The sequence below is a fragment of the Chrysemys picta genome, chromosome 13 (genome assembly GCF_011386835.1).
Source record: "Chrysemys picta bellii isolate R12L10 chromosome 13, ASM1138683v2, whole genome shotgun sequence".
NCBI lineage: Eukaryota > Metazoa > Chordata > Testudines > Emydidae > Chrysemys > Chrysemys picta.
Genome location: NC_088803.1, coordinates 36,145,823 through 36,168,227, shown reverse-complemented (window position 1 = coordinate 36,168,227; position 22,405 = coordinate 36,145,823). Strand labels below are relative to the sequence as shown.

Sequence of the window (22,405 nt, the reverse complement as noted above, 5' to 3'; positions counted from 1 at the left end):
GAGAAGTACTCATACCACAGTGAGGCTAGGCAGGATAAATGCCTATCCAGACAGACAGATGATACTGAGGACAGAGAGAAAATGAGGAGAGAAGAGGACTGTTGTTGTGTTCAGTTGGCCCTTTCCTTCCCTCTCCCTCAAGCTCCATTAGTTCAGACAGGAACCATGACAGTCAGGGCCAGCTCTACCATTTTTACAGCCACAAGCAAAAAAAAAAAAGCCGCTCGGACTGTGCCGCCCCAGGAATGGACGGAATGCTGCCCCTTAGCATGTGCCGTTCCAGGCACGTGCTTCCTCCGCTGGTGCCTGGAGCCGGCCCTGATGACAGTAACTTGGAGGGGCAGTTCCGTTCTGAATGGGATAACTGTGTACAAATGTCATCATGGTCTCTATGTTAATTATGTCTCTGACTCAGGTCCAAAATGCTCCCTTTGCAAGCCCTAGCTGCCCATGTCCCAAACTCAGCCTGGGTCCTGAGAGTCAAGCTGGGTTCGTTCTGGGTCAGGCATCATCATCACCAGTAATAGAGATTCACTGTCTTCCAAGGTGTTGCACAGGGAGGAGTATGGAACCGAGTAACAAAGGTTGTCGGTGTTTTGTGAGTCAGAATAGACTCCAGCTCCCCCTACCATAGCTGGGTTTCAATCCCTCTAGTCAGCAGCTCTGACTCTGGATACTCAGAGGGAGCAGTTTAGTGGAGTAAGAAGGAGTCACATTACCTGTATTGCCACCCCCAAACATTCAAACTAATGATCCAGGCCCCCAAGACTCAAGAGAGTTTTATAAATAAATACATCTGGAGTTATTTTCTTTCCCTTCTGGTTTCTCAGCCTTTGGAGGGCACTTGAGTCAGGTTTTCAGACTTTTCCTTGCTCTCATTGGGGCAATGAAAGCTGCGATTCTCATGTAACCCCTGACCCTAGAACTGGGGCTGTAAGAAAAACACCCACTATTGCAAGAAGTGTCCCAGGTCACACTGGGGAGCAGAAGCACACTGTCTGGCTTAAAGCTAGCTCATGTATGTCTACACGTGTTACAATCACACCTCCCACTGTCTCATTGCCAAGTCTCCCTTCACAGCTGTGTGATGCTGGTTTGTGCCCCTAGAGGCTGCAGACAAGGGAGAACTGTAAGTAACTTACGCTAGCCCCTTTTCATCACTTGATTACTCAGACATGCTTTTTACTGCATGCTACTATCTATTGCCATTACATGGGATTAGATGTAGCCTTTTATAAACTGACACTCTGGTGCTGCCAGTAACAGGTGGCACAGGATCAGAGCTGCTACTGGAGCTGAGAGGTTAAAGCTGGCTAATGCAAATGCTATTAAGGCTGTTGCCACTGACAAAAGCAGAACAATACACTCCTGAAAGTCCTGCCACAATTACCTCTTTCATGGGCACTGAGGCGGCACAGCCACAAAAGCAGTTGTTCTATTCAACTGTCCGGGGCCTTGTTTGTTACTTTACCATCTTGCCTGAATAAGTTATGTCTGTTGGATCTGTGCCGGTGCAATACCAGAGGAACGTACACTGTGTTGAGTGGCAGGAGCGGCAGGAAATGCGGTGGCTCAGGAATGAGCTCTGTTGGCAGCCTAGGGGACTGGACAGTTGAGGGTGCTGCAGGCCAGAACTGAGATGCACTGACAGAGTTTCTGAGGAGCACAGAGCTAGAGCAGAAGGGGATGCTGCAGGCTAGGATTGAGATGCATTGGGAAAGTTGTATGGGTGCCCCAGAACTGGGATAACAGGAGATGCAACCGCTCAAGTCAGGCTTGAAATACATGGGCAGAGCTATGTAGGAGGAACTCACGAGTGGAGCAGCGAGGGATACTACAAGGTCAGTGCTGAGGTGCACTGGCAAAGCTATGGGGGGTCCTCAGAACTGGAGCAGCAGGGCATGCACAAGAGCAGCAGGTGGGCCGAGCGTGCATTGGCAGAGCAGTGTGTGGGCCCAAGCTTGAAATAGCAGGGAGTGCAAGAGAACAGGTGAGGACTGAGATGTTTTGATGCTATGCAGGGGAAGTTCACCGGGCCCCTATGCACAGTGGGGCTAGCTCAGGCCACTTCAGATAGTTCTTTAATTCCATGAGCATGAAATGCATTTATATTTTAAAACAAATAAAATGTAAAAGCATTAATCTGTTGATGAGCACAGAGGGTTAGACCCTTAGATCCCCTTCATATGTTACTCTTTTATGCCCTGTCTTTTTGGCAAATCTGAAAGAACCCTTAAATCCCTCCTCCTCTTGCAATAACCTGGAAGCTGAAGAAGGTGGCTGTGTTTAACTTGGTGCGGCTGAGTTTACTGAACTTAGCGTGAGAGCCAGAGGGTGCAGTGTTATTTACAGTGACTTCCTTCCCAAACCAGCAGTGAGCTTTATATAACACAGTCCAGACTGACATCTCATTTGTCTGGGCTCTGCTGGGAGATCCTGGAAAAGCTAGTGGAGGGTCCCGGCAAGTCTTTTCCATTAGGTTCTAGTTAATAGGAGTTACATGCATGGACGGATCCAAGACTAGAGACCTTCTCTCTGATTGCTTCTTTCCTTTGCCAGCCAAGGAACATGGAGCCTTTAAGATGCTGTGCTCCCTGCCTCCCACAACATTAAGTGGTAATAAGAGCTGGGAACACTCAGCACTTTGCAGGAGCCAAGCATGCCAGCAAAGCCCATTAAGACGGTGAGCTCTTTGGGGCAGGGACTGTCTTTGCTCTGTGTTTGTCCAGTGCCTAGTGCCATGGAGTGCCATGACTGGGGCTCCTACATGCTACTGCAATACAAATAATAAGCAATAAGAATGACAAGTTTGAGAGAGTTATATTCGGGGTGGGGAGGCATTTTCTTGCCCCGACCTTGTTTTCAGGGGGCTTAAACCACACCCAAAACCCCCTCGCTCTTTGGGATGAAATTTCTTACACTCGTTCACAGGCACAATGTCATTCGAACGGTTGCTAAAATTCCAGCTGCCTGTTGCCAGAGTCCTGGTGAAAACCCCTTGACCCTTCGTGCTAGTTCTGCCTTGTTCCCCCTCTGGCTGAGGCTGTGCCGCAGGAGTTTTCCCTGCAGACTTGAAGGAAGTACAGAAATCCTGTCGCTCCCTTTTCTGTGCTCTAGCAGGCCCCCTCAGAAGGAAACCACCTCACTCTATGAATATTTTAAGAGCTCAGCGGGGCTGGTGCGTGTACTTTGCAGTTGTTATGGATCTTGTCCCAATAGGGGAGTTCTAATAATAGATCCTGAACTGTGGAATGAGAGGGCAAGGGGCTGATTCTTAGAAGAAAGCTCTTTGTCTATACAAGAGATTGTACAAATTCACTCATGTCCCCGTAGGGTATTAAAGGGGAAATGAAGCGGGATGTAATGCCTGTTGAGAGCAGCTGATCACAGGCCCCTTTTCCCCTACAAATCCACAATGCTATGCTTTTAAGAAAAATGCACCTTTTATTCAGACAGATCGGCATCACCTGTTCCTTCGGATTCAAAACTTCAAGACTTCGTAGAATTTCAGGCCAGAGGGGACCATTAGATCATCTTATCTCCCATGTAGCACAGGCCATAGACTCTCAGCCAATTACTGAGCCCAATAATGTGGATGCGCCTGTCCCTTGTGCCTTGCTGCTGGCTCTTTCCCCAGAGCGCCTAGCAATCACTGCCCCAGGCAACAGCAGCATGCATGGGGATTGAGAATGGCCTTTCATCTTGGCTTTTCTAGCTGTCCCAAGGACACTGAACTCAGACCACAGACACCGGGAGAAGCATGTAAGGGGAGGGGACAGGATTTTCCCTTCTCGCGAGAAGTCAGATAACTCATATCCAGCATGGTCTCCATTGGCCAGTGCAACTGGTTGGGCTGTACCAACCGCCCCAGCAGGCAGGCAAGAGTTCCAGTGAGAACTTTCAGAGCCAGCAGCAGTTCGAGGGTGGGCCAGGCCCGCTTGGGGAGTTAACTCCCAACTGCCAGGTATTTTAAGGTGGGGGGGGGGGTAGCTGTAGCTCCCCATAATGTTTCCCCAGGTGAAATGAGATGGCTGTGTTTGCTTCAGCTCCCATTCCCGACTTAGCCCCTGTACTCCATTGTACTGCCAAAGGGCCCAATTCTCAGTGGCACACAACTCTGACAGTGGAGATGAGCCTAAATATAGGTGGGAAGGCCCCCTTCCTCCCTCGGGAATACCTGCTATGCAGAGGGTCTCCCTGACTGCTGCAGAGCTGACATAAGCCTTGCTTTCAGCCTCTTGCATACTGAGTGTGTGCATCAAGGGTGTGCACTGCCCTATAGCTATTCTCTGGTTCCTAGGGCCCAGGGGAAGCAAAGTAGAAACTATAGCAGCCCGGAGGTTGCTCTAATTTACACCCGGGGCCAGGCAGCCTCCTACATAGCCCCAGAATACAGGAGAGACAAAGGTGGTTTAAAGCCACCTTCCCCCCTCATCCACCCTCCCTCCCTGCCCCAAGCACAAGAACAGAGCAGCCAGGTTCAAAGTATCTCCCTTTGTAAAGGAAGGTGTTTTTTTTGTGCCTACCTCTGTGGAGAAATCTAGCATTGCGTTTAACTTTTGAACTTCCCTCCTTCCAGTCAGCTGAGGAGCAGCTGCTTGATCAGGGTGGAATGTCTAAGGCTGAGCAGAGAATAGGGAACCCTCTCAAAAAATGCCTGAAGTGCCAGGTAGAGTTGGGCAGAGCCTCTTTCAGTATGCAGGGCCTGTGTCCTTGCTGCAATACCAAGGCAGGAGAGGACCAAAAGAATCAGAAAGGCAAGAGGTAAGGAAGCAAGCTTAACAAGAGGGAGCAACACTTGAGTGCAGTGTAGCTATTTTATCCACTGCCATCTGGCAGCAGCACCTAGGGCTGTGCTTGTATCAGTAACGTTGATGTAGCCTAGACGTGGACGTGGCTGTTCCCTGCCCCAAAGAGCTTCTGGTGGAACTTCCGCAAAAACAATATCCCCGGCCATAGGCCAGGGACAGAGGCAATGGCCACAAGGTTTGGAACAGCGGCTTTGTGAAAGCAGGGAGATTTGAAGAGGGAGGTGAAGGCTGGCTCATGGAAATGGAAGTGTGTTTAGCTACCCAGGGCAGCCTGGAGGCAGGGGCAAAGCAGAGAGAGGGATTTGGCAAAGGGAGCAGCTGGCTGAGAGAACTGGGAGGAGCGCAGAGGTGCGAGACAGGGTGAAGGGTGAAATAATAATAATGTAGATTGTCAGAGCATGGGATCAATATGAACTAATTTATCCTCCCACACCCCTGCTATGCAATGTCCCCATTTATAGAGGGGGAAGCTCAGGCACAAGGGAAGTGACTTGCCTGAGGTCACACAGCAAGCCACACCCACACTGGGAGCCCCTAGGCCTGTGCTTAATCCACTGGACCACACTGCTTCTGCAAACGAAAGCAGGGAGGCAGTCAGGGCTGGAGTGAAGAGCCTTGAGGGGGATGCATGTCCAAATCCAAAGGTGGACTCTTGCTTCTCACACGACTGAAGGAGATGAAACGCAGTGTACGTGGGTGGGGGAAAGGCTTGCTGAGAGTGGACACCTCTGTTTTACTTTAAAGGTGTATATTGGTACAAACCAGATTTTGCTGGAGGAATCTGTACATTAGTGTGTGCAGTCATCTCTTTTGGCCTGACCGGTTAGACAGCATTCAGGGTCTTGCAGGTTGTCGCCTTTAGGAGAAGAAATCAGAGACAGTCAGGTATTTCTTTATGTACACTCTTTGTAAATAAACAGGATTAAATTGCAGCAAGGGAGGTTTAGGTTGGACATTAGGAAAAACTTCCTAACTGTCAGGGTGGTTAAGCACTGGAATAAATTGCCTACGGAGGTTGTGGAATCTCCATCATTGGAGATTTTTATGAGCAGGTTAGACAAACACCTGTCAGGGATGGTCTAGATAATACTTAGTCCTGCCATGAGTGCAAGGGATTGGACTAGATTACCTCTCATGGTCCCTTCCAGTCCTATGATTGCCTCAAAGTCCTATTTCCCTAAACACAGCAGGGATCAAATAGGAGGTTCACAGTTCTAAGTCTCTTTCCAGCCAGCACTCTACCCAAAAAGCTTTCCCTCTTGGCTTTTTCTCAGGGCCATAATCTTTTCCTGTCTGCTTGACTTTCCTGCTGCCTTCTCTGCCTGCTTCTGCTCAGAGACACATCTACCTCCATCAGATAATACACTCTGCCCACACAGCTCAGTTTCTGCCTAGCTTTGCATATGTTGGCGACCCCTATGGTTTCCGTTGTCTTACTTGAAAAAGGAGCTTAGCTGCTTCTTACTTTTATCCTGATTGAAGGGCAGCCATTACATCCACCAGCTTCAGTGAGGTTTCACCCAACTTCCAAAGCTCTGTCCAAGTTGCAGAACTACCAGGCTGGATTCCTCTCCTGCCAAACATCCTGTCACGGGGTGAAGGCTAAGTGCTGCAGGGTTGTTTGAATGGTAATTGCTCTGTAAAAATTCCTGCTTAGCCAGTTCTCCTCAGGATCTAGGGGAGGGTAGTGCAAACCCAGCCATTAAAAGGCAGCTTTTCCAGTCTCATGGGGAGGGAGCCCGTCCTGGAAGGCTTAGCCCACATCATTGGCGGATTTCCTGAACAGCTCATCCTGGTGCCTGCCAGGAGCAGATGAGTTATTCTCCAAAGCCTCCTCTACACTTCCCAAGGGTGAAATTTGCCCTTTGCAGAGGGCCAGCACCAGTCCTAGACATCCAGTTGCACTTTGGCCCTTTGTACAGGGATGAATAGCACCCAGGACACACTTCCACCAGTGCTAGCATCAGCGAGGCTGCAACAATGCTGGACCACTGTGGGGAGAATGTCTGAAAACCCTCAATGAGGACTGATACGTAGCCCTAGGTAGCACCCATCCATGGGTGTTAGCTGCTCTTGTCTTGGGCAGAAAGTGGCTCCAGGCTGGGGCAGACAAGATCTGCTGCCTGATAGGACCAGGTCCATCACTGAGCATAGCTCTATTGCTGGGATCCGGAAGGCGAGTTAGACCCGGTGTCCTGGTTCAGTTCCATCTCTGAGTGTTAGCTGGTTTTACATTTACTGTGCGGGCTCTGTCAAAGTTAGACTCAGGACTCATAGTTTGTCAGACCACTCTGTTTTATTAGCACAGCGCTCTGCTAATACATTCAGATAATGTGAGCCCCCATGCAAGATTCAAACAGTCTTATTTATACAGATAAAAGGGTGCAAACTAAACAAAGGGACAGAGAGAGCAAAATTGTAAAATTTGCATAGGGCACAATATGCATATCCTGCTTCCTTATTAACTCTTATCGATCTAAGGCTAATGCTTCACCAATTGCCCTTAAGTGGGGCAATTCATTAAGCAGTTAATGTCTGCTTTCCTGCCCCCCTGGCTTGCAGCATTTCTCATTTCTACTTAAAGGTACATACAGCATTCTTTAATTCATTCTATTTCTTTAATATAATTAATTTCACTTTCACAATCCCTCCTTTTGGTCAAGCTTACGCAAAGACCAACAATTACTGGGTTCCACATATTAATCGTTCTTTATCTCTTCGTTCATCAGTGATATTTCGAAATCATATTAGCACTCTGTTTTGGGGCAGTCACTTGGGTGGCATACCTTACACAATTCTGGATACAACAGGAGATTAGCTGAAAGCATACAAAAATCATTAGGATTTCAAACAGGATAGTCAGGGCTCCCTGAAACAACCAGTTTCCTATGCCAGAGAAATTTAACAGTTTACTTAGCCACTTCCATAAAGAACTCGGCTCTTCATGGGGAAGATATGCGATTTGTTCTAAGTGACTAGCGCGATCTATTACTTCCTTGGGTTCATCAGGTATGAACACACAACATTATTTTCCAATGAGAGCACAGGTCCCTCCTTTGGCCGCCAGCACAATGTCCAATGCCTGACGGTTTTGGAGGGCCATCTGTCAGATCGCCCCTGTTTCTTTGGCCAGGGTTTTTTAAACTCTCTCCGATTTCATTTGCCATTATTTCAACTACTGCTTGTAACCTCAGGAGCCTTTTTGCATGGTGTTGAAAGATTGTATTGTTTTCACTAAGGTTACTGTAGGGGGAACATGAAATTGATTTTTTTTCTGTTTGATCCTCAGGTCAAGAAAAAAATTCATATCCCCATACCCAGCCCGCCCCTTTTTAGTTTTATTCGAATAATCCCATACACCATTGGCCACAATATGCTGAAGGCAACGGCTTTTTCCCAGATCCAGCCCTGTCCATTACACACTCAACACCAATGACCTTTTCCCTCCATCACACTTATCCATTTAGATACATTTATTCCCACTGCTTCCCAAGTGTCATTATTGTTCCATGTTTTGTTAAACGGACGAGGTCCTCCAGTGAGGTCTCGGGAATTGAGTGGGATTGCCAGGACAGGAACACAAGCTTGAGAGTGGGCTGGGATGTGGCTGCAGATCCAGCAATTAGAAATATTAAGGGTCTGAGCTATCCACACTTGCTGCTGGCTAAAAGAATTGTCATTGTGGACTCCCCAGACCTTAAGACACCAGCAGCCGAGGAACAGGCGCCACCAGAGGCTCATGTTGGAGGCAAGGCCCTTCCGGTTCTGACAACCTCAACTGAGGGAACCGCAGTCACGGTTTTACATCCACCAGGCAGCAGGCGCTAGGCTCACTACTGCTTCTTTTTGGGCCTTGCTTTAGGTCCTTGTCTGCTTCTGGCAACCCTTACGAAAGCGTAGATGGTAAGGTATTGCAGGCTGTTCCTCTACGTCATCTTCTGGAGTCAAAATTGACTCTGCGTGGTCCTGAGGTGATTGGTTTGCTGGGGGGGTGCCTTCTTACACTGCGAAGCATGTATGCACGTTGTGATGCCAGACAGTTTAACAGCCATCTGGATAGTAAGCAGTACCTGATGATTCTTTGATGTCCTTTAAGTCTCTTTACTTCTTCTTCCTTGACTCTGGCTATAACAATGGCCTTCACACCTTATCTTTTCCTGATGCATACATTCCTTATTCACACAGATTGAGAATACAAACAGTAGTATTTTATATGGAGCAAAAAGGCATTGGAAATTAAACCTTGCTAAGTTTTACAATCAATAACCAAGACAATTTACATTGAGACCCAGGCCTTCAATGTTCCTCTAATCTACTTAACATAGACACAATAGAGAATCCTGTTTCTTACTTACTAAACCTTAAAACAAAGAAATGTATATTTAACTAGAGGCCTACTTTGTAATACATATAGGAAACCATAGTAGACATTATAACTTATTCTAAAACAAAAGGGTGACCATAATCAGTCATAAGGATTGTTCTGGTCTGTCATTCCTTTCTGCTATTCAAAAAGGGTGGCTGACAGGGATGAAATCAAATCATACATTAATTCTTATGGGACATTATAAAATCCTGCTCCTACATATCCCCCTTTTGACACTAAGATTATTAATCGCCAGTGTCACTTCTTATTTAGTCCACATAATAGAAAATACTGGGAGGTGATTTGGGCCTGTGGCTCTAGCTTTGCATACATTTGTTTTATCCAACAGCACATTTCAAATGTTACAATTAAACACATACAATTTAAAATAAAAAAACAATTAGGGTTAGTAACATTAGTACGCCAGTAGTTGTGGGAGACCATTCAGAAAATATATTATACCAATGATAAGCTGTTATGTCTTTCTGCAGTGGCAATTCTTAACATGTTGCTATTTGCATGTATAATATGAATGGTTCGTTTTCCCACATTGCCTTTTTGTTTGTTTTAGGAACTATGTTACCTTTTTACCTTTTGTAAACACATTACTTACATTACATTTACATTTGTCTATTGGAAGGTTGCTAACACTTCCATTTTTTTAAAAACACTTTCCCCCCCAAGAATTAACACATACACATAGTCCATTATACAGTACTTTGGTCTCATTATTCATTTTATCCCACATACAGGATCCTAGTGAGATGTCTTTACTACAGGGCTTTGGAGCAACAGGCATGGATAAGCATACCCACTTTTATTTGTTTCTTATTAGGTTGTCCTGTAGCTGATATTAGCTTTTTCTGAAAGACAAAAATAACATTTTTCTACCCCTTTTGGGGTGGCATTCATTATTGCTTAAAATATTCCTTTCTTTTACAAATACCCTTGCTGATTGCAGGCAAAACAAGAGGAATTACCTCCATATTTTCCTGTGTTTTTGTTCTATAGGCAGGCCAGGTTTTAATGGCTTCTATCTTTTAAGAGTTATGGGGAAATTATCCCACTGTTCAGTCATTAAATCCATGAGGTGGTGTACCTCAGTTTTCCCTTTACAGCAAACCAAGGTTACAATGTCTTTCTTGCTGTATTAAGCTTTAAGTTTGTTCACAGGTAACAGCTGAAAAGCATCATTACCATAAAAGATTTTTTTTTCAAAAATCATACACACTATACATTGTTACAGGGGTACTTATTAACATTACATTTATTTTAATTAAAGGTATCTTGTTATACCGTGCCTTTTATTTAGACAATTTGTTTGCTGACCAGGTATGTTCTTTATCTGCAACTTCTTTGTGCTGGCAGTTCTCTCACTTCCTTTATCGGTTAGATAATTTGCATCAACACAGGCTTGGCTTTTGGATTCAAAACCATTAGCAGAGCTCAGAGACTCTGTCTTAAAAGGAACACAATTAACTTTTACCAGAGTTTTGATTACTTTTAACTCTTGCTTCCAAAACACACACAGATCTGAAAAAGAAAACACAATCTATTGTGGCTCCTTTGGAGCCCTAATAGGATTTTAATTAAGTAAGCATGTTTCGTTTGCATTTCTTTTACCCCCTCTATAATATACACTGCACACGTCTGCACATTCCTTCTATACTTTAACTTTTAAACCATTAGCCATATTAATTTTTACATAAGGTGTAACTGTTTCTTTTGTTCTTACAGAGTTTTATGTACCCTTATCAAAGTGACAGTCTGATTACACAGAGCCATTTTAAGGCTCAGTGTTTCTAACATTGCTTCTTTTTGTTTTGTGCACCTCACCCCTGCTGTTGCTTCAGAGGGCCACTGTCTTTATTCTTTTCCTACAGCTTTCATTTGCTATTTTGTTATAAAAACAAACAAACAAACAGAATCCAGAATCTCTCCCTATTTTTCTGATTTTGACTGTCCTGCTGCAGTCATGACTTGGTCTTTATTTGAAAACATTTAAATTTTGTAAAGAATCAAGTTACCCCTTAAAGGTTAAATACCAAATCTCAAAGTCAACCAACTCTGATTACCTGTGTCTGGCAAAAAGGTCTGTCAGTTTTGCAACTTTGAATTAAAGAGTCAAATGGATTTTTAGTGGCATTATAAACAAAACAAAACCAATTTATCTTAAACTTACAAAACAGGAGTTTTACAAACCTCACATATTCCCACAGACAGACAGATACATATACATTTTCTTTCCCTTAACACCCCTCTTACACTGCTTTGTTTTTACATAGCTGTACATAGATTACATTACCTTTATACATTTGGGGCAGTTAAGTTCCAATAGAACCCCCCCTATGTTCTTTTAGCAAATTTGACTCAATTGTTCATAGTCAAATGATTTTAATTAGATAGTCTCTTTACCTGGATTATTTACAGACATTCCTCTGGAAAAGGGCCCATTTTTCCTTTAGAATGGCTGCAAAGAAACCAAGAATTCTTTTAACAAGATCAATTTAACATTTTCACAAAGTTTAACTGTTTAATTCTCTCCAGCCTCTGTAGAGTTGACTTTTCACTCTTTCCTTAAATCACTTGTTTATTTCCCAAAATGACACCTTTATCAACTCAGATTTCACCATTTTAAGTATTGTTCCAGAGGTTCATACTTGCACTTACGCCTGACACTATGCCCTTAGGGCTTCCAACCTGTTTTTTTTTTTTTAGTTTCTTTATCTGTTGCTTGCCTTCTTGTCTGGGCCCAATCCTGCTTTTTCCAATGAACCATTTTTGTGAGTGATATTGTGGTCATTTCACAATTTTGAAAGAAATGCTTAAGGAAAGGGACCAGGAAGGGTGGGGGCTAGTTGAGGAGCCCACCCTCCTTGCTGAATTGGTAATGGAACACTAAAGAATCAGTTTCTGAGGCAGACAACTAAGGGGAACAGAACAAGGGGCATTTTATCCTTTTTACAATGAGAGGGGAGTATGAAGGGAGTTGGGATCGATCCAGGGTTGTTGTTGTTTTTTTTTTTTTGTCAGAGAACAGGGTGAAGGGGAGCGCTCAGTCTGGTGGTGGGAGAGGAGGCTTTTAATAAAGCTTTTAACTTATTATTTGAATATTTGAGAGAGGCGAGTTTTGATTTTGTCCACCTACGATTTGCCTCTTCCCACCACTGCATGAAACAATTAACCTCTCCTTTAGCCAATTTAGTTTTAGGCTGGCTGAGTTTGTTTTTCATGATGTCCACTCAGTCCTTGTTCCGAGGTTTTAACAGTGGCCACTGAGTTTTGGGATCTCCCTGAGTTAGCCTAGACCATTTTTCCAGAAATTTACAGGAGTCCGGACCCTTCCTAAAACTGAGCCGGCGTTCCTTTAGGGAACTGTCCCGACTTAGACGTCTGGTTCCCAATACAGGAGGACTTTACACACACCAATCACACAAGAAGGAAATTCGGGTTCGTCAGAGCGATGCCCGGTGCAACACACAAAAGGACCCCACAGGCTACTGACTCAATCGCCCTTGCTTTCACACCAAGAGTTTTACCCAAGGTGCGGTGCGGCTGCGATTGTGCAGATTTCACTCACTCAGACCGCGGGGACAGGAACCCCTTGGTTGGCCGATCCCCGGACGGAGATGGCACCCAGACTCAAACACTCCACAGGAGGACGGATAGACACAGAGACAGGACAGTCCTCAGTCCGGACAAAACACAGAAATAATTACCTGACCAGATTCCTGATGTCAGATCCCGGGATCCCTACCAGAACAGAGTGGGAACCAACAGGTTCAATGGCGTAGACCTCACGGTGGTCGTGCACCCTTCCGTTCAGGAGGAGGACCACTCGGGCCAAATGCCCAGGTGCTGGCTACCACGGTCGTCCTACAAAAACGGTCAGGAATCACACAGCCCCAGTGAAGACGGTTGCCATCTCGGTGGAACCTCCAAATTGTCAAAGTTAGACTCAGGACTCATAGTTTGTCAGACCACTCTGTTTTATTAGCACAGCGCTCTGCTAATACATTCAGATAATGTGAGCCCCCATGCAAGATTCAAACAGTCTTATTTATACAGATAAAAGGGTGCAAACTAAACAAAGGGACAGAGAGAGCAAAATTGTAAAATTTGCATAGGGCACAATATGCATATCCTGCTTCCTTATTAACTCTTATCGATCTAAGGCTAATGCTTCACCAATTGCCCTTAAGTGGGGCAATTCATTAAGCAGTTAATGTCTGCTTTCCTGCCCCTCTGGCTTGCAGCATTTCTCATTTCTACTTAAAGGTACATAGAGCATTCTTTAATTCATTCTATTTCTTTAATAGAATTCATTTCACTTTCACAGCTCCCAGACTTTATGCTGAGTTTAGCCATCTCCTAACATCCAGGTGTATCTCCCGCACGTTCTGTTAATAAAATTCATTATTTGTTTGTTCTACTACTCTCCCCCCTCAGCCCCCCCTGTCCCCCATGGGATTGTTTTGTTTGGGAAAGCGCTGGTAGTTACTGTCCTTGGAAGATGTGTCATCCATCCATCCACAACCCCAGAAGAAGGTATGGGGGAAAGGGAATTACCTGCTGAGTTGCTACTCTGAGGTCTGGTCTATACTACCCGCCTGAATCGGCGGGTAGAAATCGACCTCTTGGGGATCGATTTATCGCGTCCCGACGGGACGCGACAATCGATCCCCGAATCGGCGCTCTAACTCCACCAGAGGAGGTGGTAGTAAGCGCCGCCGACAAAAAGCGGCAGAAGTCGATTTTGCCGCCGTCCTCACAACGGGGTAAGTCGGCTGCAATACGTCGAATTCAGCTACGCTATTCACGTAGCTGAATTTGCGTATCTTAAATCGACTCCCCGCTGTAGTGTAGATGTACCCTTACTCAGAGAAGGAGAGAGGGTCAGAGTGGATCAACGTAGCAGAAATTGCCCCATTTCAGCCAGGTCTGTGTACCAAAAGAGGCATAGACCACAGGGCAAGAACATTTAACCCTTCATTCACATAAACACTTCAGCAGTGAACTTCAGAGTGCATAGGGTTAAATTCAGCCTTGATGCGAGTGCCTGGAGTCCATGGAGATAGCGGAGGGCTAGTTTCTCTAAGCCAAAGAAGTTGGATGCCTGAAAGAACAGGTGAGTTTGGGCTAAGGGGCTGCAGGTTCTTAGGCTGCTGTTGTATTTAGGAGTGACACTGGCTGAGGCAGAGCAATGAAACTGCTCAAAATGCAGAGGCCGAGTCAGTAAAGGCAGGGAATTATTACTCCAGCTCTGTTGTTTCATGAGTGAGGAAAGATAAGCGCACGCCAGAGCGTGTGTTTGTCAAATCAAGATGATCTCCACAGAGCTGGTGAGTGGAAAAGGTGGAGGTCTTCCCCTCAACTCTCTGCCATTGCAAAGCATCAGCAATGAAGCCAGATTCACAAGCAGGAAATAATGTCTCAGCTCTTCATACGCGAGACTCTCTCACATGTGCCCATGTCCCCTGCTGGATAATGTCATCTCTCCAGAGCTGAACTGAAGGACTCCTCTGTCCTGGGAAGGTGGAGAGGTTTGTGAGAGGTGTTGAATGCTTAGTCTGAGAATCATCCAGACTGCTTTGAGCAGGGCCTCTGGTCTTAAATTACCCAGAAGCTGTTTCCACTGGAAAGTCTTCTGCACAGACATTTCCCTTTGACACACTGGTGCATCAGCTGTTTATATGTTACTGTCAATGGCAAATGGGGAAAATATAAATAAATTAATGGAGATATCCTATCTTCTAGAACTGGAAGGGACTTTGAAAGGTCATTGAGTCCAGCCCCCTGCCTTTACTAGCAGGACTAAGTATTGATTTTTCCCCAGATCCCTAAGTAGCCCCCCTCAAGGATTGAACTCACAACCCTGGGTTTAGCAGGCCAATGCTCAAACCACTGAGCTATCCCTCCCCCTCCAAAAAGAGATGTAGGCAGTGACCCTCCTGGGGTAGTCATAGATATTTCTCGCTCTCAAAAGCCCAGGGATTTCTATGCACTGATGTGGATTTAATAAACTGCTAGACCGCATGCACACTTCCTCATTGAGTTCTTGGCAAGAGTCTGTCTCATTTACAAATTCCCTCCTCCCCCTCGACCTGAAATGAATATTAGAAACAGACAGTAAAAGGTCAGGTTATGATGTGAGACTAGATCCCAATGTTCTTTGGGTTTCTCTAGCGTCACTACATTGTTGATTTCCACATTGGTTTTGGTTCCAATCTCTGCTAGGCAGGGAAGGGAAGTCAGTTCCTTCTTGTGATCGACAGACGTTAAGAGACATTTTTAGTAACTGAAATTTACTCATCTGCACCCGCCCAGAGACACAACATGCACAGTTACTATGCTGCCTGTTGAAAATCAGCTCCTAAGATCAAATGAAGGTGATGTCTCATGGCTCCCCCCGCTTCTCTGTACAGCAACAGCTTCCCAATATGAAGAGGGGCTCAGCCTGAGGCTTTTAAAGGGCTAGAACCCATGAAAAGTTTCCAGAGGACTCCCACAGCCTTAACAGATCTCCTGGAAGCTTTCCCCAATAGGCCGTTCCCAGTCGGATCCCAAGGAGCAAGCCTGCCATGCAATAGAAAATGAACCAAGTGAGCCACCTGCTGGTCAAGGCAGGGCATGGCCAAGGAATCTAGCTCAGGAGAGCCTCATCAACCCAAGCCAACGCTGCCCATGATTTGCACAGTGTCTTCCCCTTTCCCAGAAATGCTCCAAGAGCAAAGTCTCCACACACTGAGCCGTTACTTTTCCAAACCGGCAGGGCATTCCAGCGTACATTATGAAACATTGCCACAAATAATCAGAACTATTCTGCCAGGCGCATCAACCAACTAATGCTACATTATCCTGCCCTTTTTTCTCACCAGCTCCTCGATTTGTGGAATCCAGCCATTCACAACGTGCCATGCAGCCCTCAGTGCAAATAAGTGAGGGTCCATGCTAAGATCAGATTTGTCTTTAGTCTCACATCATGGGCAATTTGTTGAGATCAAGATCCTTCTGTGAAGCCCTCCCGTCCCACCCACAGTGCCAACCCTGCCTCTCCTTCTAGAAACTACTGCGTAGGGCATGTGCACATGGAGAAGTTGTATTGGGAAAGAGCTAAGAAACAAATGGAAATGCAAATGTTTGAATGCACTGTGGGGGTGCTGCATTAGGTTCCCACCTCCATTGGGCTGTTTGCAGCTGTCCCTAGATTTTGGACATTCCATGTATTTACCTGCCTTCCTGCTCTCCCACTGCTCTTAGATTCCCCTCCCCCCCCCCAACACTTTGCAGGTTAGCCCAGGATGCCTGTGTTTGCTTCCCCTCCCCCCTTCAATTTTGGTTTCATCTGCAAATATGGATCAGGGTGGAATTTACGCCAAAAGAAATTTGCCTGCCAAGGAAAGAAGTGAAGCTGCTGCAGAGGGGGCAAAACAGCCCTTGGAAACCCTTCAAGAATCCTTGCCTGGGCTGCAATCACTGCTTGAACTATGACAGATGCTTCCCCATCGCAACAGTAGACACTCTGTGCGCACCAAGAACCATTGGTCTAATGCAGGGGTAGGCAACCTATGGCACGCGTGCCAAAGGCGGCATTCAAGCTGATTTTCAGTGGCACTCGCACTGCCTGGGTCCTGGCCATCGGTCCGGGGGGCTCTGCATTTTAATTGAATTTTAAATGAAGCTTCTTAAACATTTTAAAAACCTTATTTATTTTACATACAACAATAGTTTAGTTATATATTATAGACTCATAGAAAGAGACCTTCTAAAAAGGTTAAAATGTATTACTGGCACGTGAAACCTTAAATTAGAGAGAATAAATGAAGACTCGGCACACCACTTCTGAAAGGTTGCCAACCCCAGTCTAATGCATTTGGACTCAGTGCCTTTACTGTGTAACGCCAATTCTCCGACTAGGGGCGAGGGCTATAGCTGATCGTGCTTTCCCAGCACCTCCAACTGCTGGAGGTTGAAGAGGTGGAAGGAGAAAGGAAAAGAAAGATGAGAAAAGTGGCAGCTGTGATCCCTTTCCGGGGGAGCAGGAATGCAGCCCATTACCTTTCCTCTCCCTGCCTGGAGCACTGTGTTAGAATCCTGGGAACGCCGCTAGCCAGGGAAATCCTGAATGGCGAGGAAGTGAGGGATCCTGACAGGAATTGACAATCAGTTTTGTGAATAGCTCTTGAATTATGTGGTTTCTTTCTGGTGTTGACCTCCCGCTCCCATCCGACCCTGTTACTAATGCGCTTGTTGCTCTGCCAAGGCTCCTGTGCGATGTTGCACAGGACAGCAGGGCGTTGCACTGTGCACTAATGAGCGAGTCACTGGCTTCTGGGGAAGTGTCACTCGCATGGTTGAGGGTAGAAGCTCTTCATAGGTGAGGCCTGCAAACTGATAGCTATCATGGCAGCATGCTAGGGAAAAGGCTAGAACTTATTCTAGCCGGAGGAGGAACTTCCTTCCCCAACTACTGACTGCAGGGAAAGCGATGCTGCTGGCACTGGGGAAACCAGGCAGGAGGTAGAGAATAACCAGAAGCATGAAAACAGTGGTTGCAGAGGCTGCATCGGCTGGAGGAAGGTGACAGTGGGGAGGTTCAGAAAAGTGAGGTAAGTTAAAGAGCATCCTATTTTCTTCTCTCCCTGTAGGTGGGGGAGGCCACCCTTTTGGCCTCAGCTACAAGAGCTCCCCATCGATGCAGTGCCAGTTGCTGGTGCTTTACCAGCATGTTGTCTAGACCTGCTGTGAGCAGGGCGGGATGACAGGAAAGTAAAAACACACAAGTCCAGTCTACACTAGTGTCTCTTCCATTGCTAGCATCAGTGCTGGAGCAAAGGGAGAAGAATTTCAGTCTTCAGCATAAAAGCCACCATAAACATACCGTCAAGTATCAGAGGGGTAGCCGTGTTAGTCTGAATCTGTAAAAAGCAACAGAGGGTCCTGTGGCACCTTTGAGACTAACAGAAGTACTGGGAGCATAAGCTTTCGTGGGTAAGAACCTCACTTCTTCAGATGCAAGTGAACATAAACATACCGCTCGCCATCTTCCCATAGAGGAGTTTTCCTTGTCTAAGGTGTATTGGGGTTATGAGATTAGCCACTGCACCTCCTGTTATAAGCCATATTCCAGGGCGGGGGCAGTGGCTGTTATTTAAGGAGTAGCAGAAGAGCACATAGTGCTTTAATGAGACAAGATTCTTGCCCTGAGGAGCTTACACCCTAACCTGACACACAGGACAATCGCCAAGGGAAAGAGCTGTGGCAATATGACAGTCCCCCTCCCAGCCAGTCCCTCTGCCTGCCAGAGCTGATCACTGAAGTGAGACTTTCATTAGCAATGATTTCTGTGAAATGCACAGGGAAAGGTCTGAGTGGTCTCATTCCCTTCACTCAATCTCTCCTTCCTCGAGACATCAGTCCTGCACTCCTGACTCCATGCAAGCCAGTGGGAGTTTCTCCTGATCAGGTGACCAGGATGAGGCCCTCCCCAATCTCCTGAGCTGCACTGCAGGCAGTAGCTCGCATTTCCTGTTTGGAATATTTGCAGACTCTAGGATTTTGAGAAGCAGATTCCACTGTGAAGTGTGCAAAGGCCCTTCTTCAAATCCAACATCCAGCCACTGAGCCAACCCCAGCACTTCCTAAAACGACATTAACACTCGGAATTACATCAGCAGCTGAAACGTACCAGATTTATAAATATTTCCCATGAGGCTGTTGGGCTGAGCCATCCTTCTAAAACTCAGGATGAAGGAGTATTTAACATTTATCCTCAGTTTCTTCTCCAGCTCTCTAGCCAACTCTCCCCACCAACCATCACTTTAGCCTTCTGAGGTCACAGGATAATGATTTTATTTCTCTATGGGCCTGACTCTCAGGTGTGGCTGGCCTGTGTTCAGGGCAGGACCCAAAGAGAAAGGAAAAGTTGGCTTTTATGCATTCTTGGTAGCTCTGCCATTCTTTGTTCAGCCCCTGGAGTCATTTAGAGCAGCGTTAGAGCTCTCCTAACTCACGTTGGGTCACCTATGGCCCCAAGCGATGATTCTAGCGCCTGGAAATAGCCAGAGCAGAGAGACTCTCCTGTCAATCCTTTTCACTGGCCACTCCCCTTCTCAGCTGGCCAGGGCTGCTGAGTTTAAGGCCTTTTGTCAGTGGAGCGGCACAAAGGGGCCGTATCATACTGAAGAAACAGGCCTTGCATTTCCAGAGCTGAGAAAGTCACTGCTGTGGGCCCTTGGAATGAGCTTGGCAGAGCTAACCCCTGCCCTAGAGTACATAGGAGGGGCTCCATTTACTTCAGTGGGGAATTTGGCCCTCAGCGGCTCCTTCAGAGCAGGTCTGTCCATTGTGGCAGCAGGCCCTGCTTTGTTTATTACAAGCAATAGGGAGCTCTATGGCTGATGGGTATTTTTCTGCTGGCAGGACACATGGGTTGGAGAGAAGAATATATCTGTACTGCTGAAGGTGAAAGTCCTTTTTGGGGCAGTCAGTTTTTAGCCCTGACTGTGTCCCCTTAAACTCATCAGTCATGAGTGTTGCAGCTGCTTTTCGGCTCACGTGCCCAGGAAATTCTGTTTAATTCCTTTCTGTGGCTGGTGAGATCTGAGAAGGGACAGGAGTAAGCATGCTGCTGCTGCTGCCGCCAAAGGCTCCCCTAGTGGCCTGTTTGCTTTAGAACTCGCTACCCTGCCTAGCAGGCTGGGCAGGGTCCTCTGCATAGGCAGAGATCAGCTCAGTCCCTGAGAGATGGCAGTCCGGGTCCCTTCTGAGCCAGAACGCAGAATAAACAAGACAAGAGATGAACGGATTTCACTGCCAAAAAGTGAGTTACCAACAATGAGCAGTTGCATCAGGAGGCAGTTCCTTTTTCTGGATGTCATTTCCTGGCACGGGTCCATCTGAATGTGGCATCTGTGGCAGCTCGAAAATTCAGTGCTGAGCATAGTCTGTGAGGGAACTAAATCATTTTCCGCCTCACACGGAGCTTCTCCTTAGGGGCATTTAACCATAAGTCATAGAAACAGGTGGGTGCTGAGGAACTGAATTTTAGCTTAAGTGAGCAAGGCACTGGTAATCAGGACCCCGCTCACAGCATTTGCAGCGTCAGCTAAGTTAAAGCCGTTGCTTTCAGTGGCTCAGAATCAGAGAGAGAAATAACTAATAGTCTCTTACCTGCATGCAGATAAACCAAATAAATGCCTAGTAAGCATGAACAGGAATCAAGAGTGCCAGATTTCCAGAGCAAAGGCAGAATTCCAAGTGAATTTCACAGCGAGCTCCGTGCTTAAAGACAGTGTGTTTTTTCCATGGTCTCAGAGCCTGACAAAGTCTCTGGACAGGGTGTGCTGTACAAACGCTGGCAAGTTACAGTCAACTCAAATGAAAAGGAGCAACTTAAATACAAAGCACATCAGAGAAGGAGCTGGCTCCTGGAGTTATTGACATGGCTGAGAAGATCTGGCCGTTCTAAATAGTTCTCAGAAGCTGAGCACAGAAATAAGCCCCAGAGTCAAATGTCCCAGAAAGATCATGGAAGGTTTGAATTTCACACTTTAATTCCTTATCGCCAAGCGGTTTAAATGAACACTTCATTATATACATTGCAAAATGAAACTGACAAACAAATGTCAGCTGAGATCAGTATGGACTCAATGACCTAGCACTGCCCGCTCCAAGGGCCTTTCAGAGGAGATAGAAAGCAGACACCCTGACGATTTGTGGGTCAAAATTCAGCCATGGTATACACAGGCAGAACTCCACTGAGTGCAAGAGCTGAATCTGGCCTAGGATCAAAGATCCCATGATGTTTTTTAGGAACAGAGGAAAGTTAGGGACAGGGTTCGGTAACATTGGAGCTCAAGTCATTAAAACCAAACCAGTTTCCATTCCCTCTGCAGACTCAGAATGAAACCTGCTGTCCTCACATGCCTTGCTCTGACATTAGACCAAATGCTAGCAGGACTTTCTCTTTGCTGCTATCTGTTCCATACCCATCAGAGCAAACACAGCTGAGTCGCAAGTCTTCTGTTGTGTGGTGCGCACAGACAGGTTTTTCAGGTGAAATTCACCCCCAGCATGATGACTGCTGCACCACTTCAACCCTATAAGTGGAGCTGGGCAGACGGGGCCATGGGTGAAGCAGCCAGGTGGTGGAGGTGGGGACTCCAGACCTGTTCCAAATAGACTGGTGTGGAAGATAACAGGGCAGCAGCACTGTAGTGAATTTCATCCAAAGGACATCTCTGTGCACAACCCACTGCAGAAGGTCCTCCCCTCCCCCCAGGCGCCACTGACTATCCTTATAAGAACGTAGCTGGAAACAGCAAAGATAAAGCTTTTTCTGCAGAAAAGGGCGCAGCCATTTCTCATTATGTTAACTCCTAAAGGAGAGGGCTAAAAAGGGACAGTCAAGCGCCTCATCTTCTTTGCTTCCAACTGCAGAGAGTGTAATAATGGCCGGACTCACAGGGGTGCTGATAAGAGACTGATCTTTATTGTCTGGCCCAACTCACCAGACACAGGTCAGTGTTACTAGAGATGCCCTTTCACACAACAAAGGGTGTTCTCCTGCAAATCTAGTGGCTGGTATTAGATGGCCCAAAGCAAAATTAACCAGAACTGTTTTTTTCCATGCCGCAGTTAAACTCCATGTGATCATTTAACCTGAGGCGCTCAGAAGAGGATGTAGCAAGGTTTCTCTGAGGACCCCTCACCTCAGCACTGTCTCTTCCCCACAGGGATTCCTATGCATTTGGAAATGCAAGCGAAGTAATGGAGATTGAGCCCTCGTACACTGACTTTATTTCCTGTGATCGCACTGGGCGGAGGAACGCTATCCACGACATCCAAGGAGACGCAACCTCCATCAGCATGCGGAAGCTGGCAGGCGACATAGGCGAGCTCTCCATTGAAGGAGCAGGTGAGTGTGCAAGGCGAGGAAACTGCCATGGCCACCCCTGAAACATGGCTCCCTAGGCCTAGCCTGAAAGGCCAAGATATTCAACTCCACGCAAATTCAGGGAGTCAGGTGTGACCTGAAAAGCTCACAGTTGGGAAACCCAAGCACATTGAAGAGGAATGGCCCATTCTTGCCTAGTGTCACTGCCTTCTTATTTAATGGGTACGTTTGTCTGAACTTGGACTTCCTGTTGCTGTGAGCTCCTTACAGTGAGTGTGATGGTGATTCAGGTTCTAATTCGTAATGGGTAAAACACGGACATGCTCCTGT

At 46.4% G+C, this 22,405-nt stretch overlaps 2 protein-coding genes across 8 annotated transcripts in view; one reads left to right on the top strand and one right to left on the bottom strand.

Annotated features, from left to right (window-relative positions):
- The window catches only part of PKIG (cAMP-dependent protein kinase inhibitor gamma), a 60,931-nt gene that overhangs the window by 30,076 nt on the left and 8,450 nt on the right, over positions 1 to 22,405 (top strand). For 4 of the 6 annotated variants that reach the window (XM_065565932.1, XM_065565933.1, XM_065565930.1 and 1 more), the window contains exon 3: positions 21,915 to 22,096. In XM_065565932.1, coding sequence (XP_065422004.1) covers positions 21,949 to 22,096 — 148 coding nt within the window. In that variant the 5' untranslated portion in view covers positions 21,915 to 21,948. Of the gene's footprint in view, positions 1 to 21,914; positions 22,110 to 22,405 lie in introns of those variants that run through there. The other 2 variants (XR_010592266.1, XM_065565934.1) reach the window with 2 other exon arrangements.
- LOC101942120 (adenosine deaminase-like) overlaps positions 7,089 to 22,405 on the bottom strand; it is a 67,696-nt gene continuing 52,379 nt past the window's right edge. For both annotated transcript variants that reach the window (XM_065565923.1, XM_065565918.1), the window contains one exon: positions 7,089 to 8,983. The gene's annotated coding sequence lies outside the window, so the exon portion shown is untranslated. The remainder of the gene's footprint in view (positions 8,984 to 22,405) is intronic.